The sequence below is a fragment of the Malus sylvestris genome, chromosome 8 (genome assembly GCF_916048215.2).
Source record: "Malus sylvestris chromosome 8, drMalSylv7.2, whole genome shotgun sequence".
Taxonomy (NCBI): Eukaryota; Viridiplantae; Streptophyta; class Magnoliopsida; order Rosales; family Rosaceae; genus Malus; species Malus sylvestris.
This window is the reverse complement of record NC_062267.1, coordinates 4,730,155-4,746,192: the sequence shown is the minus strand read 5'-3', so window position 1 is coordinate 4,746,192 and position 16,038 is coordinate 4,730,155. Positions and strand designations below refer to the sequence as shown.

General features: G+C 36.4%; 1 protein-coding gene across 3 annotated transcripts; it reads right to left on the bottom strand.

Annotated features, from left to right (window-relative positions):
* Positions 1 to 1,938: 1,938 nt before the first annotated feature.
* LOC126633354 (uncharacterized) lies at positions 1,939 to 4,710 on the bottom strand. Of its 3 annotated transcripts, none has more exons than XR_007627035.1 (7): positions 4,312 to 4,710; positions 4,134 to 4,233; positions 3,901 to 4,021; positions 3,266 to 3,387; positions 3,057 to 3,178; positions 2,619 to 2,705; positions 1,939 to 2,411 (listed from the first exon to the last, which is right to left on the bottom strand). XR_007627035.1 is itself a non-coding variant. In XM_050303934.1 (7 exons), the coding sequence occupies exons 1-7, from the start codon at positions 4,466 to 4,468 to the stop codon at positions 2,384 to 2,386; spliced, it is 810 nt and encodes a 269-aa protein (XP_050159891.1). In that variant the 5' UTR covers positions 4,469 to 4,707; the 3' UTR covers positions 1,939 to 2,383. The 3 variants fall into 3 exon arrangements, 2 of the variants coding, with proteins under 2 accessions (XP_050159891.1, XP_050159892.1); XM_050303934.1 differs by having other exon boundaries at positions 2,619 to 2,778; positions 4,312 to 4,707; XM_050303935.1 differs by lacking the exon at positions 3,266 to 3,387 and having other exon boundaries at positions 2,619 to 2,778; positions 3,057 to 3,141.
* Between the last annotated feature and the right edge of the window lie 11,328 nt (positions 4,711 to 16,038).

The window sequence follows — 16,038 nt, the reverse complement described above, 5'->3', positions numbered from 1 at the left end:
TATATTTTCATGAACATACTTAGGGTAGGTAGGTGGTAAGTAACCAGATCATGCTTTAATGAGCGTCGAGTATTTGTTACGCGCATAATTTGATTTGTAATCGGACATTAAGAAAAGAACATGATATGAATATTAAATGGCGAAGTATTAGGAGCACGACCGTGTGAGCTGATCTTGACAATTCATACTTCTGAGAATAATTTCCAAGTATCTGATTCACCACCCCACGAAGCAGGCACTAAAGCAGCAATTTGAGAATCTGCAAACACAAAAGCTCTATCTTCATTGACATGCATGAATGACCAAAATCAGCCTATATGCCTATAAACAACTTAAATTTTAATAAAAATGATTTTCATGCACTCATTTTCTCTCTATATACACACTAGTGTAATTTTTACCTTAAATCGAACGTGTGCGTGCTATGATTGAACCGAGAGGCCACTTAGTACTACGGTCTACTAATATTCCTCTTCACCTTTAAGTGAGAGGTTTTAGGTTCGATTCTTGTCAAAGATGAATTTGAGTCATATTATTGTTAGTCAATTGTGAACCTTAACTCACTCCCACTCCCTCACCCTCTTAATGTAAATAATATATTTTGATAAAAAAAAAAAAAGTGTGCATAAAAAGAAAGTTATGGTGTAGAAATGATTTTTTTTTTATTTTAAATATTGTATTACGACATTAAATTGGACCCATTTAGCATTTTGGTTGGTGAAGGATCAATTTTAATTTTATTTTTAAAATTGGGAAATATGTAAAATGTTATTTATAGTAAGGGAAACGAGAGAAGAGACAAGGAAGCAAGGTCCATAAAAGCAAATAGTACCCCCACCGACGACTCTAGGTAGCAGGTTAACAATAATTTATTAATCATGACTTTGACGCAGCTTCCACAGTAATTAGTTAACTAATCACGCTCAGTGTGGCTCAGTCAGTGGTTGCATTAACTTTACTCCTAAGTCTTGAACACAATTAACAAAATTATCTCCTACTCTCATTGTTAATATGAGTGTGACAATAATGGGATACTAAGCCTTGTGCCCACCAAATTTTGTTGGTAAAGTTTCTATGGAAATTCCCCTCGTATCGTAAAGTTTTTTATCGCTTTTGGAACCAGCTGTATGTCAATCAATTGACGGAGTTTGAACCTAGGACAATCCACCAGTTGCACAAGATTTTTATTTAAAACGGTTGAAGCTGATTTCGATGAACCCTAATTTCACTTCGATTAAGCAACAAAATGGTGGAAGGAAATGACAGATGCAAGTTACGACAATTGATCAGGACAGTGTCTTGACTCTCTTGTACCCTAGTTCGGATCTCATTCCCCGTAAATTAGAGTAGATTACAATATCGGTTCACTTTGAGGTGTATAGTTGTCATCGTTCTTTTATCAGTTTGGGCTTTGCCAAGGGAAACAGAAGTTTGATGCTGATGGGTCCACCAACTTTGGATTCTGGGTTGAAATGGGAATGTGTTGGTTTGGGCTGCTTTCCTCCAGTCCATAAAATATAATTGTTACATTATACGTGTATATACTTTTAATACATAATATTCTAAAAAATAAATGTTCAAATAAATTCTAGGAAAGGGATCCTCTCCGGATCCCTTCCTTCTAATCCAACAAACCAAGGGATCCGTGCCATTAAAAATTGATCCAACGATTGAAATTATTATAACTTTTAAAGTGAGCCCCTGTTTGTAGCCTTTGGATCCAATTTTAACGGCATAGATTCTCTGATTTGGTGGATTAGGAGAAAGGGATCCGGAGAGGATCCCTTTCCTAAATTCTAAAACAATGCTGACATCACATGACACAAAAACATGCCTTTGTTTCTTTGTGCACATGTATGCATGTGAAGGAATTTTGTGCCAATGCCATACATGTGCTCTAAAGGTGATATGTGTAATTTCAATTATTCCCTCAGAAGCTTTACTACAACCACAACATCAAAGTCTTATTCCAGTAAGTGAGGTCGGCTGCCCTCGCACAGACTATATACATACTCAAATTTAGGGTTTGACACAATCACAGTATCTACAGTTACAAAACTTTGGCCTTTGAACCTCTTTCACTTTCCCCTGCGCTGTGGCGGCCAATGGGCAGTCACCACGTCACAGCCGCAGGGAGAGAGCAGTTCATTAGAGGGGAAGGGACATGCTTGACTAAATTCATGTTTGTTTTGCACTTGGATAATAATTTATTCAACCCAAAATTGATTAATCTAATTGCTCAAATGGCAGAGACACATGTTTGACTAAAACTGGAGAGTACTACGGAGCAGTCTTTACCTCCAATGACTCCTCATTTACAGAAAGTTTTCGAGCATCTGATAGCCGCTGCGCAGAAAACGCCATCATCTCTGCCTTGCCTCTATCACAAGCATTCTTTAAAGGCGTCTATTCTGTTATCAAGACCATTATGTAAGAGGAGGAAGTACTTTCCCGAATTTCCCCAAGTTTCAGCCAATAAATTCAATCACATCAGTAAAAAACGGAAACATGGGATAGCCATTTTAAACCAACAAGAAAAGGCAAACAATTTAACCTTTCATTTCATACAGATCATGATATAGTGAGAAAAGTACAAACGAAATACAAAACTATCGCACCTTTGACATTTAATCTTTCTATTCATGAGCATAATACTGAGCAGAACAGGGACCATCACTAAACACAAATGCTCCAACGAGTGTCCGCTGATAATGAAATGATTTGCACGGTAGATTTTTTTGTCAGCAACAGATTCAAATTTGGAGAGAAGGTAAACCCCTGTAAAGAATTTGCTTTTATTTTTCACTGAAGAAAGAATTGCTTCTATACTTTGTAGTAATCAAGAGTTCTCATTGGATCGGAATGATCCTTGGTGGAATGCTTTAGTAATATAGATATTATAATAAGCTACACTCACAAACGAAAAGGTTTACAACGGACTAATAAAAATACCATTTCTGTACACAGAATCACTTGTGCAGGGAGCGGTAAATGGACTGATTAACAAATCATACTATTTTTACTCAAGAAAATAAAGATTAACGAACATGGCCTACCTGCGGCCCAAAGCCAATATCTTGAGTGAGTATATTTTGGTGGGAACACAGATGACATTGTTGGAATTGCTATACACGGAATCAACTGGAACATCATGTACAACCTGATATCATTACACGTTCTGCAAAGAAACTCATCCATACCTCCATTAAGTGTTTAACACAAGACCACAGCGGAGATAATACAAAACTTAAAGCACAACACTAACCTGTCATATGCAATGCTAAGAAAAGCAATGAAAAGAAGTGCAAACAGACAGCTTAAACCGATCCGTCCTCCCAGTCTCTCCACTATAAAACTAGAGAAAAGGGAGGAGTATGCAATCATCATCTGCAATTCAGAATCTACTTCAACAATGAAAATAAACAGAGAGAAACGGATTGTGCATGACTAGGATCCAGATACTTGGTTAACAACAAAATCATGGACCTCAACAATTGATTACTTTCTTTCACTCATGCTCTTTCTAGGAACCTCCCGTGGTAAACAATTGCACCACAACACATTCATATTTCCCTTCTGAGTGAAAATTTGATTAATTGTTAAGTACACACTTCTGATTTTGAAATTAACGGAAGGATCAACGGTGCAACAGAAGTTCAAGACTAAAGACAACAGAATATACTTTCGAATTCATGTACAAAACTGCAACTCGGGAATGTTTCAGGATTGTTTTCTCAATTATTCATCATCAACTAATGGATATTTTTAGAGCAAGTGTCACTAATAACTCTCTCAAGCATCTCAACGAAAACGAAAACAAATGAACAAACAAACAACCAGAGCAAGTGTCACTAATAACAGCTAAAACCGAGTGATCTTGAGACTAATTGAAATACTAACCGGCAAGGTGTCCCACGCTACTCTACTATCGGCAGGCCTCAAATGATAATAAGCAGACCCAAATGCAACCCCTGCTGTTCCAGCATAGAATAGCGCCCAACCCCAAACCTCGCCTGGCAAACTAAAACCAGTTTCCAAACAACACCAACCAAAAAAAATCAAAACTCCATCGAAATCAATGCAAGAAACAAAATCACTGCATGAAGTAATACATAATCCAGAAAGTGCAAAACCTGATGTTGAAAAGCCCCCCTTGTACGCAGAGCACAAAACCCAGAACGCCAACAACCAAAAAGGGGAAAGTTGTGATCACATTCAAGGTATTAGGCACTCCTGCGAAAAACCCAGATCATAAAATCAAACAAAAACATAAATTTCAGAAAAAAAATGAGAGAAAATGAGAAAAATTACCCAGAAGATTGCGCATGTCGGCGTACAGATGGTGTTTGGGGGAGTGAGGAATCTTGGGAGTGACTAGCATTAACAAAACCCAACACAGAAACGCTCCTCCCCATATCCGCCGTCTCTTCCCTCTGATTGCAAGCTGCTGAGTTGCCATCCACACCATCCCTCTCTCTCTCTCTCTCTCTCTCTCTCTCTCTAAAAGTCACTCACTCACTGCGCTTCTTTCCTCTTTCTACTAATGATTCGAATATGTTCGACGAAGTGCCAACTTTCTTTTCGAAAAACGTTACTGACTGGTTGGTGACATGAAAATTCGGCACCTTCGCGGCGGTGGTTTGTGGTGGTGGTGGTGGAAAAAGCCCCTTTCGGAATGGACCCGTCGAGTCGTTTTTTGCTTTGGCTAAAGGCCAGACGTGTCAGGACCACAAATGTCCCACGTGGGATTGATGTTGGTAATCAATGGTGTAAAATTGTCTGTGACATATCAATAGATAACAGTAGGTAGAAGTCAAAAGGCCGTCGCGCCACTTCGTCGTATCCACCCGCTTCTTTAGCAGTAAATGACAGTCACGTACGGTAATAATTCACGGTGCCTGTTTGATTTTTCTTTGGGAAATTTTATTTAAACCCATTAATTCTCTTTCCACACCCAACTTAGAAATTTTGTCCCACAAACTTACCATTTTACCCTCAAATACAAAATTTACATACTTGAAAAAAATTACACAAACATGTAAACCCACCCAACCACCTACCCTGGCAATAACTAGATTTGATTCTGGTCATCATTCCAGAAACTGTCACCACCGATCTGCTCTTTATCTCGTCGTTTTTCAATTCTTCGTGCCCAATTACATGGGGCTGGATTTTGGTCTAACTATTATCTCCTTAAACCTTAGGGTGCGTTTGGTACGCGGACGGGACGGAACGGAACGGGACGGGACGGGACGGAACGGGACGGGACGGGACGGAACGAAGGTGTAATTTTTGAAAAAGACATGGGGTATATTTGTCTTAAAATGGTAAAACATTGTGTTCCACAGACGTGGAACAAACCCGTTCCAGGGGGGAGAGGTGGAACGCAAAAACACCCAAAATCTGTCCCGTGGAACAACCCGTTCCACCCATTTTTAGCGCACCAAACGCGGGACGGAACGCCTCGTTCCGTTCCGTCCCGTCCCGTCCCACGTACCAAACGCACCCTTAATGAACTAATTATAAAAACCCAACAAATTGTAGCTCAAAAGAAGAACAACATGGAGGACGAAGGGATTGCCGGAATTCTACACCCATCTTTTCCTTGATGGAATTGCTGGGTCCACAGTGGCATATTGAATCCAAGCAGGGATGCGATCAACCTAAACTCCATCTCCATGCTTAAACCGGAATTTAACCCTTGAATTGTGAGGAATGGCTGAATTTCCACCAGAATCTGGTATCTTGATACTCAAAACCCCAAACTGGTTCTTGTCCATCTTGTGCTTGGGGCCATCCCATCCATTAAAGTCCCCAATAAGTTGTGCCTCCCTAAGTTATTTAAGAAACATAACATGTATTAAAGCAATTAAGACAAATCCATGCCTCAGAAAGTTATGGAATTTGAGAAGCTAATGAACTCACTGAGCGCAGGGGCCCATTCATGGTACACAATTACACCTGCTTCTCTGTTAAATCCAAATTTCAAATAACCTAGAGATGAACTAATTATATATATGTTGTTAAGAAGTTTGTATTTCCTTGATGGAATTGACGAGCAGCCACCCACTAATTATATTTTTGATGTTCTTCTCCAACCCACCCATTCTCCAGTTGATAATATCTTGCTACACCCATCTTTTCTTTAGGGCATAATTGGAATATAAAATTTAACAAAAATTTAATGGGTGTAGAAATAGGTTTATTGGGTCCAAATAAAATTTCCCTTTTTCTTTCATCTTCTTTATTTTATCCTTATAGTTAAATTTTTAAGTTTTTAAATTTTTTTTCATTAATTTTTTTTTTTAATATTCAACACGTTATCAGTACCGTTTTGTTTTTTTTTTTTTTTTTGAGCTAGAGTCACTAACGTGATAGAGAGCTTTCCCTGTATTTTATCCCAGAAGAGAACACGCTGAAGTTTTTTTTTTTTTTTTTTTTTTGAGGGAAAGAAAACACGCTGAAGTTAAATGCCTTTATTTTTGCATAAAAGATTTAACTCAAGTGATATAAGATTAATAAAATTAATGTCAGATTATAAAATTTTACACATATTGCCAAAAATTAAGATTTTAAGACAAATCATATGACGATATGTGAAAAATTACAACACGTAGCCTCGAATTATTAGTTTAGAATATATGATCTTTCCGTGAATGAAAGTTTAGATGGAGGACATGCTACCCCATCACAGTAGCAGGGTGTAGACCTGTAAACCGGTCAGGTTTATCAGGTTTGGATCGGGTTCAATCCGACCCGTTAAACTAACGGGTCATCCGTTTCACCCGTTAACAATTATTATTATTATTTTTTTGCATAGAGTTTATTTTTTGTTGTTAAGACTTTACTGAAATTACTAAAACATCCTCAACTAATCGGTGCGAACGGGTCTAACGGGTTGACCCAAAGTGACCCGTTATTTAATAGGTTGTTAACGGATTCATCTGTTAGCGATCCAACCCGTTAAGCATTCATCCAAATACTAATATTAACGGGTTGGGTCGGGTCGGGTCGGGTCCAAAATGTCAGGTCTAGCAGGGTATACCACAAACTTTTTTGAGGATTTACAGAGGAATCTGTGTCTCCTTTTTTGGTTTTATAAGATCGCCCACTAACACAAAATTATTGGCAGCGAAACTCAAACCTTCATAGAGTGACATACAAGACAACAACCTTACCAATTGAACCAGCTCATAATATACATTTGATAATAGTATTTGTGTGCATGTACACTAGGAGTAGAGCATCTCAAATGTGAGTCCCTATTACTCCCATCACTACCTTTGAGTACTTATTTAGAGCAACTCCACCGTTGCAAAGGCCCCCTAGGGCTATTCATTATTTAATCCACCCAATGAACATTAACTGTCATTAATGCTCAAAATTCAAGCTTTCGATCATGGGTTTTTTTTACCATTTTGTTTATTTTTCAATGTTTAAGGAACATAATTAGGTCCTTGCATGCACCATCAGTGCACTGGTAAGTGCAGTGATCCTAGACATAATAGCTTCAAGCTCTAGCTGTAGTTTCAGGTGAGATTTCCTTGTTCCTTTGAATATTTGAGATTTTCTTGTTGGTGTTGTGATTCCGAGTGAAGACTTAATGGTTAAATTTTGTTCTTTTCGCTGTGCATGCTTTTTATTTCATTTTTCCAAAATCCGGCAAGAAAATCTAGCGAGCTCCGTGACCAAACCCGGTCAATCTCGACCACGGTTGTTACTCATAGTGGTAGAATCTTGTTCCTTTTTCATTTTAGCAGATTTTTTGTGCTTAAATTACAATATTTAATGGACTTTTAAGTCGAGATCGGAATCGGGATAAATCCCTGCCAAATATTCCGGTGTTCTCCCTCGAGGGGTCCGATGACCCATGTTTTAAATCATGGTTGACGTTGCCCTAACGTCAGCCTTGCATCATTTCCACCTCGGGCTCTCGTGCCGACTACTCATGCCGGGCCTCTCCCTCGGACCCGTTTGGGCTCAATCGCCAGCAAATGCTGGACTTCCTTGCTCGGGCGTTTCGGCCCTGTTTGATAGGCAATCCATCGAGCTACAAGCCCCGCTGAAGCTGCTCTTAAAGACTTAAAGGGAATCTGTGTGTCCCTAAAGGAATATTGCCTCAAACGAGAGAGTCTTTATGATAGAATCCCTAAATTTGAGGTTTTTAAGTGATTGGAACCCACGCCTGCTTTTCCACTTAAATTGTCTTGTTAAGTCCACTATTTCAGTTCTTATAAAGTTCCTATAGTGGGTACATACACCAAGTATCCAGCGAGTCTCTATACTTTAGAGACTCACTTTTTGATACATTGAAGATTCATTGTCCCTATATTAATTTTAGACTCATTTTATATGATAATTGTCCTTAGAGACTCAACTAAAAATGCCCAAGGTGTGAGAAGCCACATATTTGTGGAAGTGTATGTCATTTTCCATCCAAAATCCAACACATTTATGTTACAATGAGAATCCGACAGAGGCAGATTCCCTGCCCTCCCACTTCCCGTGCCCTCTTGTTTTGTGTGATCACGGTTAAGCCACGTCAACATTTGATATTTTTTTTATAGAGATAATAAGACAAAAATGAATAGTAATATAAAATGTTGACGTGGCTTAACCGTGACCACACAAACATGAGGGCACGGGAAGTGGGAGGGTAGGGAATCTACCTCCGAATCCGACACTGCCACCAGACTCACTGCAGAAACTAATCATTTCCAATCAAGAGGCATTCAATTAGTCAGAATATGCATAAAATATTCCCACAACTTTTGCTTAATCTGCCCTTATTTTGCCACTAGTTTAAAAGTGTTTTTAAAAGGAATTGTTATTAACACTCAAAAAATCTTATTTGACATTTCAAACTTTTTATAATTAGAAAGAAAAATACATTTGTGAAGAGTGTAGAATGAGATTTTTGGAATGCTAATAACAAATCCATTTTAAAATTATTGAAGTTGTTTTTAAAAAAATATTTTTAGATTTCAAAAGCATTTGAAGACTTTTTATAGGGAAGTGTTATTGACACTCAAAAAATATTATCCTACACTCCTCGTAAGTGTATTTTTCTTTCTTAATATAGAAAGTTTGGAGTGTAGAATGAGATTTTTGGAGTGCTAATAACAATTCCTTTTTTATAAAGCTTTTATCAAATACTTCAAGTACTTTTTCATGACTCATTGTTTCTTGTGTAAAAGGAAGTTTGAGGGAAGGGAAAGCTATCCTATCCCAAAGCTAGGCATACCACAAGCCTCGTTGAGGACATACAGAGAGGAATGTCCCCCTTTGTTGGTTTTTACAGATTGCCCACCAACACAGGATTGCTGGCAGTGAGACTCGAACCTTGGTGTGGTAAGACACAATACATGGACCTTACCAACATAACCAACTTGTGCTGACTTTTCAAGATTCACTTTCATTTTTACTACAAAATTGTTTTTAAAACATTTTCACCAAAAAAGTTTTTAGTCATTTTAAAAGCACTTCCAAACGAGCCCTTAAGCTTCAATCCTATACAACTTCCCAAGTACATATGTTTTTTTTCTTTTTATTTATATTTACATTTTTTATTATTTATTTTTATGGTTTTGATTAAGTATTTTAACAACTTGGTTATTTAATTAACTAATAATAATCAAGTTGAGCATCTTAGTAGACCTATCCATAAAACCACCGGTTAAAGTTGTTAAGTTTGCGAGACTCAAAGGTATCTCTGTGTGTGTTCCAAAATTTCAATTAATCAATTAGTGTATTAAGCTATAAGACCTATAAACGACAATGCTTTGCCAATAGGATACTCTCCAGATCCTTTTGGTGAGGATCTAGAGAGGATTTTGGAAATTCATAAATTGTGTCTATTTATCGTACATTGTGCAGTCAGCTTTTGTCAGGTAATGTTTGTATTTAATTTTAAATAAAAATATTTAAAATAATTTGTGACCACACGATGTACGATGAATGAATATGATTCATGGATCCCCCAGATCCTCACAAAGAGGATCCGGCGAGAATCCAGATTCAATGCTTTGCTTCCACAACAATTAGAGCATCTCATCCTTTTAATTTGTTTAATTCCGAAGCATCAAACTTCACAATCTCATGACAAAATGTCAAACTATAAAACTTTCATAATCTAGTTGTTGGAACTTTTCTTGAGGAGGTCTCGAGTTTGACCATAAAGGTTCGAAAACGATATACGTTTGTTATGAATTCGATACCTAGTTGTTAATCTCGCTGCAAATTCTATTGTGAGCGCCTTATTGTACCGATACATCTCAAACAATTATCTAGTGATAACGGTAGAAATTAATAGTAATGATGGAGATTAAAAAGGCTAAAAGTGCTTAAGTTAAAGATTAAAAGTGGTGTTTTACCCTTTAATGTGGTCCCTTTGATGATCCGCATTCAGAGGTGAACATAAGACATTGATAATATGAGGACCACAACCAAAGGAATAAGAAGACATTTAGTATGAGGTATATTAGTAGTAAACCCTAGCCAATTATATCCACATATTATCTTAAATTTGGAAGACCAAAATGCACATAACGGAACAAAATCCCCTATGCGGATAAGCACAAAGGAAGAAAACCAATCTGATTTGCCCAAACTGCCCCATACATATGTATAAAGAGACGGATCTACAACACTACTTTTTTTACAAATTTTTTATATATGTTTTTGCATGCCTTTCTTCGTAATGTGTTTCAACAATCTGAACCGTCTATCGTTTAGGTTCTTTCTCAAAGGTCATGCTTACCAAAAATCAACCAAATCTGAAACAATATAATCGTTGGATTAAGGGTTTAGAGTTTCTATATATAACTGTATTCCTTCATTTTCTTTACTACAAAAAAATGTCTTAATGATTTTTGGTTTGTCTAATTTTGTACAAGAATGATTTATGAATAGTGTTCTTTAAGATAGACGTTCAAATCGTTTCTAAACCGTAATCAAATAAAACTAACTAGTCTTTAGTTTAATGATGTTCGTTCCTACATAGTTAAAGGATGTCTCACGTTGGAAAAAATGATGTATATTTGTGATGAGTTTGATACATAATTATGAATAGTCATGTTGCAACTGTGTTGCCTTAATCCGGCAGTCCTTGTAAATATGAAAAAAGGTCATAAATAAATAGGAACTCAATTTTTGTTACAAGCGATTTTAGGGGAGGATTCTTCTTCGTTTTGGTATAGATTCGTAAAAGAAATCTCAATATCCTGTGGGCAGCAATATGTATATAGTCATATATCACCACCACTATATCAAACCCAACTCTGCAAGACAAGACTGCAACCAATGCCAATGAGAGTTTGAGTTAGTAAGAATTGTTCTCATCGTTAAATTAAGGTGTAAATTTGAATCTCGGGCAATCCTTCTTGATGAACAATTTGTAAAAACCAAAATACGAACTGAAGAGGCTTGTTATATATCTGATAGCCTCTCATTTCATAAACTTTACGGAAAACAAAGACTGCCACCAACCAATGCCAGCTACCACTCCTTACACAACACCCCAAAACCCACATGGGGTACAACAAAGTGGAAAGTTAGAAAAACAAACGTGACATTTTCAATCAATTTTTCACAGAATTATTGAGAAGTCCGAAAAATAATCGGTGATGATTGAACGTCGATTCTAGAAAATCAAATGACAACATGATATTTTCAATCAATTTTTCTTCAATAGACAAGATTATTAGTTTAGAATATATGATCTTTCCGTGAATGAAAGTTTAGATGGAGGAGAGGCTACTCCATCACAGGATCAGAGTATACCACAAACCTTTTTGAGGATTTATAGAGAAGTCCATGTCCCTTTTTTTGGTTTTATAAGATCGACCACTAACACAAAATTGTTGGTAGCGAAACTCAAATCTTCATAGAGTGACATACAAGACAACAACCTTACCAATTGAACCAGCTCAAAATATATGTTTGATAATAGTATTTGTGTGCATGTACACTAGGAGTAGAGCATCTCCAATGTGAATCCCTATTTAAGGACTCCCATCACTACCTTTGAGTACTCATTTAAGGACTTAAAGGGAATTTGTGCGTCCCTAAATGAATATTGCCTCAAACGGGAGAGTCCTTATAATATAATCCCTAAATTTGAGGTTTTAAGTGATTGGGACCCACGCCTGCTTTTCTACTTAAATTGTCCTATTGTGTTCACTATTTTAGTCCCTATAAAGTTCCTATATGTGGGTACATACACCGAATATCCGACGAGTCTCTATATTTTAAGGACTCACTTTTTGATACATTGAAGATTCATTGTTCCTATATTAATTTAATACTAATTTTATACTATAGTTGTCCTTATATAGAGACTCCACTGAAGATGCTCGTGGTGTGAGAAGCCACATATTTGTAGAAGTGTATGTCATTTTCCATCCATAATCCAACACATTTATGTATTTGGTATGTTTATTTAATTTTATTTGGTGTGTTTTTTGTAGTGAGTTTTTTATTATTTGGTATGTTTATGTAATTTTATTTGGTGTGAATTATTTGGTATGTTTATGTAATTTTATTTGGTGTGTTTATATAATTCCATTTGGTGAGTTTTTTAGTTTTATTTGGTGTGTTTTATAATTTCATTATACGTGAACAATTTGATGAATAAAGATTCTATTATTAGGATAAATATATTACGAAATTAAATAAATTTACTCTCACTTTAAATAAAGTACTAACTTCAATAAATTGGAAACAACATAAATAATAAATTACAACCCAAAGTGATTGGAAAACTATGGGCTCCGATTACAAAAAGTACCCTATTCATCATCACTTAACCAATCTGTGGTGCTAGGATCATCTTGTCTTGTTGTGCTAGGACCATCTTGTTTTGATCTCGCTTCTCTTGCACGCCTCCTTTGCACCACATCCGCTTTCTCCGACTGCCAAAAATATTTAGAATTTGGAGACATCCCTTCTAAACGCGTGTTCATAATGTTACGATCTCGTTGTACAATTCTTTCTTCTCTAAGCAACTCCCTTTCTTGCCTAAGTAGCTCTCTTTCCCTCTGTTCAGCTTGAAATGCTTGTTGAATAGCTGCAACTTTTGCCTCATTTCTAGCCTTTTCAGCCTCATATTTCGCCAATTCCCGCGCCAACGTCAATTCACCTTGACGAGCAAGTTTTTGCATGTACTTTCCATAATCATTCTTGGAAGCACTCCCTTTCCTCTTTGGTTTTTTTCCCACCCATTTGCTCAAGAAATTTGGTATGAATTAAAGTCCACATTTCTCGCAACTGCATCTCATTACCCGTAAGGGAATTATGAGTAACTTCAACCCAGCTAGTGCACAACGCAACATCTTCATGAAGCGACCAATTCGTACCTGCATCAGTAGTCATTTTGTGGAAAAAAATTGGATTGAAACTTTGAGAGAAAGATAGGAATTTGATTGAAAGTAGTTGAGAAAATATGAAATTGTGGTGTAAGGTAGATGGAGAAAAAGTGGTATTTATAGAAAAGTAAAAACAATTTTTTACAAATTTTTTTTCAGATTTTTTACAATTTTTTCGGATTTTTTTACAATTTTTATTCAAATAATTAATCTCTGCCGTTGGATTTTAAAATTTTTGAATTCCAACACTCCAGATTGTGCCACGTGTCATAACGGTAACTTTTCTTAATTTTAAAACTATTTATTCTTTTCTTTTTTAATTTATAAAGCATATTAATATCAACCATTGATCTCAGATCGAACGGTTGATATAAAATCAGCTTTATTTTTATTTTTATTACCGTTGCAAATCGGACGGCTCGTATTAAAGAGTCGTTGGGATCGAATGGACCGTGGGAAGCCACGTGGCTTCCCAACGGTCACTGGGTTTTCTGAGGCGCACGGGCTCGTGCACTGAATTCCGGTCGGGCGATGCGCCCCCACTTGTGAGTGAGGGGCACACGCCTGACACAAAAAAAATTTAAAAAAAAGGCCGGACGCAGGCCTTGCATCAGCTTGATGTCACAGGCCTCGGGCAGCAGGCCTGGCCCTCGGGCTCTCCAAGGCTGGAGGCCTACCCACCGGCCCTCGGGCCCTTTCCTGGAGCCTGTCCCCCGAGCAACCACCATTGGTGGAGTTGCTCTCAAGAGGCATTCAATCAGGCAGAATATGCATAAAATATTCTCACAATTTTTGCTTAATCTGCCCTTATTTCTCCACTAGTTTAAAAGTGTTTTTAAAATGGAATTGTTATCAACATTCAAAAAATCTTATTTGATATTTTAAATTTTCTATAATTAAAAAAAAACACTTGTAAGGAATGTAGAATGAGATTTTTAGAGTGCTAATAACAATTCTTTTTTTTTTAAATTATTGAATTTAAAAAAAAAATTTAGATTTCAAAAACATTTGAAGATTTTTTATAAAGCTTTTATGAAATACTTCAAGTACTTTTTCATGAATCATTGTTTTTTGTGTAAAAGGAAGTTTGAGGGAAGGGAAAGCTATCATATCCCAAAACTAGGGCATACCACAAGCCTCATTGAGGACTTACAAAGAGGTATGTGCCCCCTTTGTTGGTTTTTACAGATTGCCCACCAACACATGATTGCTGGCAGTGAAACTCGAACCTTGGTGGGGCAAGATACAATACATGGACCTTACCAACAGAACCAACTTGTGCTAACTTTTCAAGATTCACTTTCATTTTTACTACAGAATTATTTTTAAAACATTTTCACCAAAAAAGTTTTTAATCATTTTAAAAGCACTTCCAAACAAGCCCTTAAGCTTCGATCCTATACAACTTCCCAAGTACATATATATATATTTGTTTGCTTTTTATTTATATTTACATTTTTTATTATTTATTTTTAAGGAAAACTAATGAAAAGGGCTTGAAAACTTTGAGTTTTAATGATAAGGACAAAATAAAGGGTAAAGTGAATAGTACCAGGATTGACTTTTTAGTGTAAAAATATGGTTTTTCGTTAAAGTGAACAGTACCGGGTGCTTTTCGTTAAAGTTTCCTTATTTTTATGGTTTTCATTAAGTATTTTAACAACTTGGTTATTTAATTAAATAATAATCATCAAGTTGAGCATCTTAGTAGACCTATCCATAAAACCACTGGCTAAAGTTGTTAAAGTTTGTGAGACTCAAAGGTATCTCTGTGTGTGTTCCAAAATTACAATTAATCAATTATTGTATCGAGCTATAAGACCTATAAACGACAATGCTTTGCTTCCACAAAAATAAGAGCATCTCATCCTTTTAATTTGTTTAATTCCCAAGCATCAAACTTCACAATCTCATCACAAACCCCAGTGTCTTAACTAAAAAAGTTTCATAATCTAGTTGTTGAAACTTTTCTCGGGGGAGGTGATCTCGAGTTCGACCTTGGAGAACGATATACGTTTGTTATAAATTTGATATCTAGTTGTTAACCACACCGTAACTCTATTGTGAGCGCGTTATTATACCGATACATTTCAAACAATTACCTAATGATCAAGGGTAGAAATTAATAGTAATGATGGAGATTAAAAAGGATAATTTAGACCCGTTGTATCTAGAAGTGCTTAAGTTAAAGATTAAAAGTGGGTTTTTACCCTCTAATGTTGGTCCCTTTGATGATCCGCATTCAGAGGTGAGTATAAGACTTTGATAATATGAGGACCACAACCAAAGGAATAAGAAGACATTTAGTATGAGGTATATTAGTAGGGATTTGGATCCCATCCGGATTCAAATTATGGGGATTATAGGGATTCTCACATCCTAACCGTTTATCATATATCGTGCGGTCAGAAATCATTTTGAATTTTTTTATTTAATATTAAACACAAATAGTACCTAACGAAAATTGACCGCATAATGTACGATAAATGATCATGATGTGAGGATTCTTAAGATCCTCACAAAAGGGATCCTAAAAGGATCATCATCCTATTAGAAGTAAATCCTAGCAAATTATATATCCACATATTATCTTAAATTTGGAAGAACCAAAATGCACATAACTGAACAAAATCCCCCACGTGTTACACAACCTAAATATGCGGATAAGCACAAA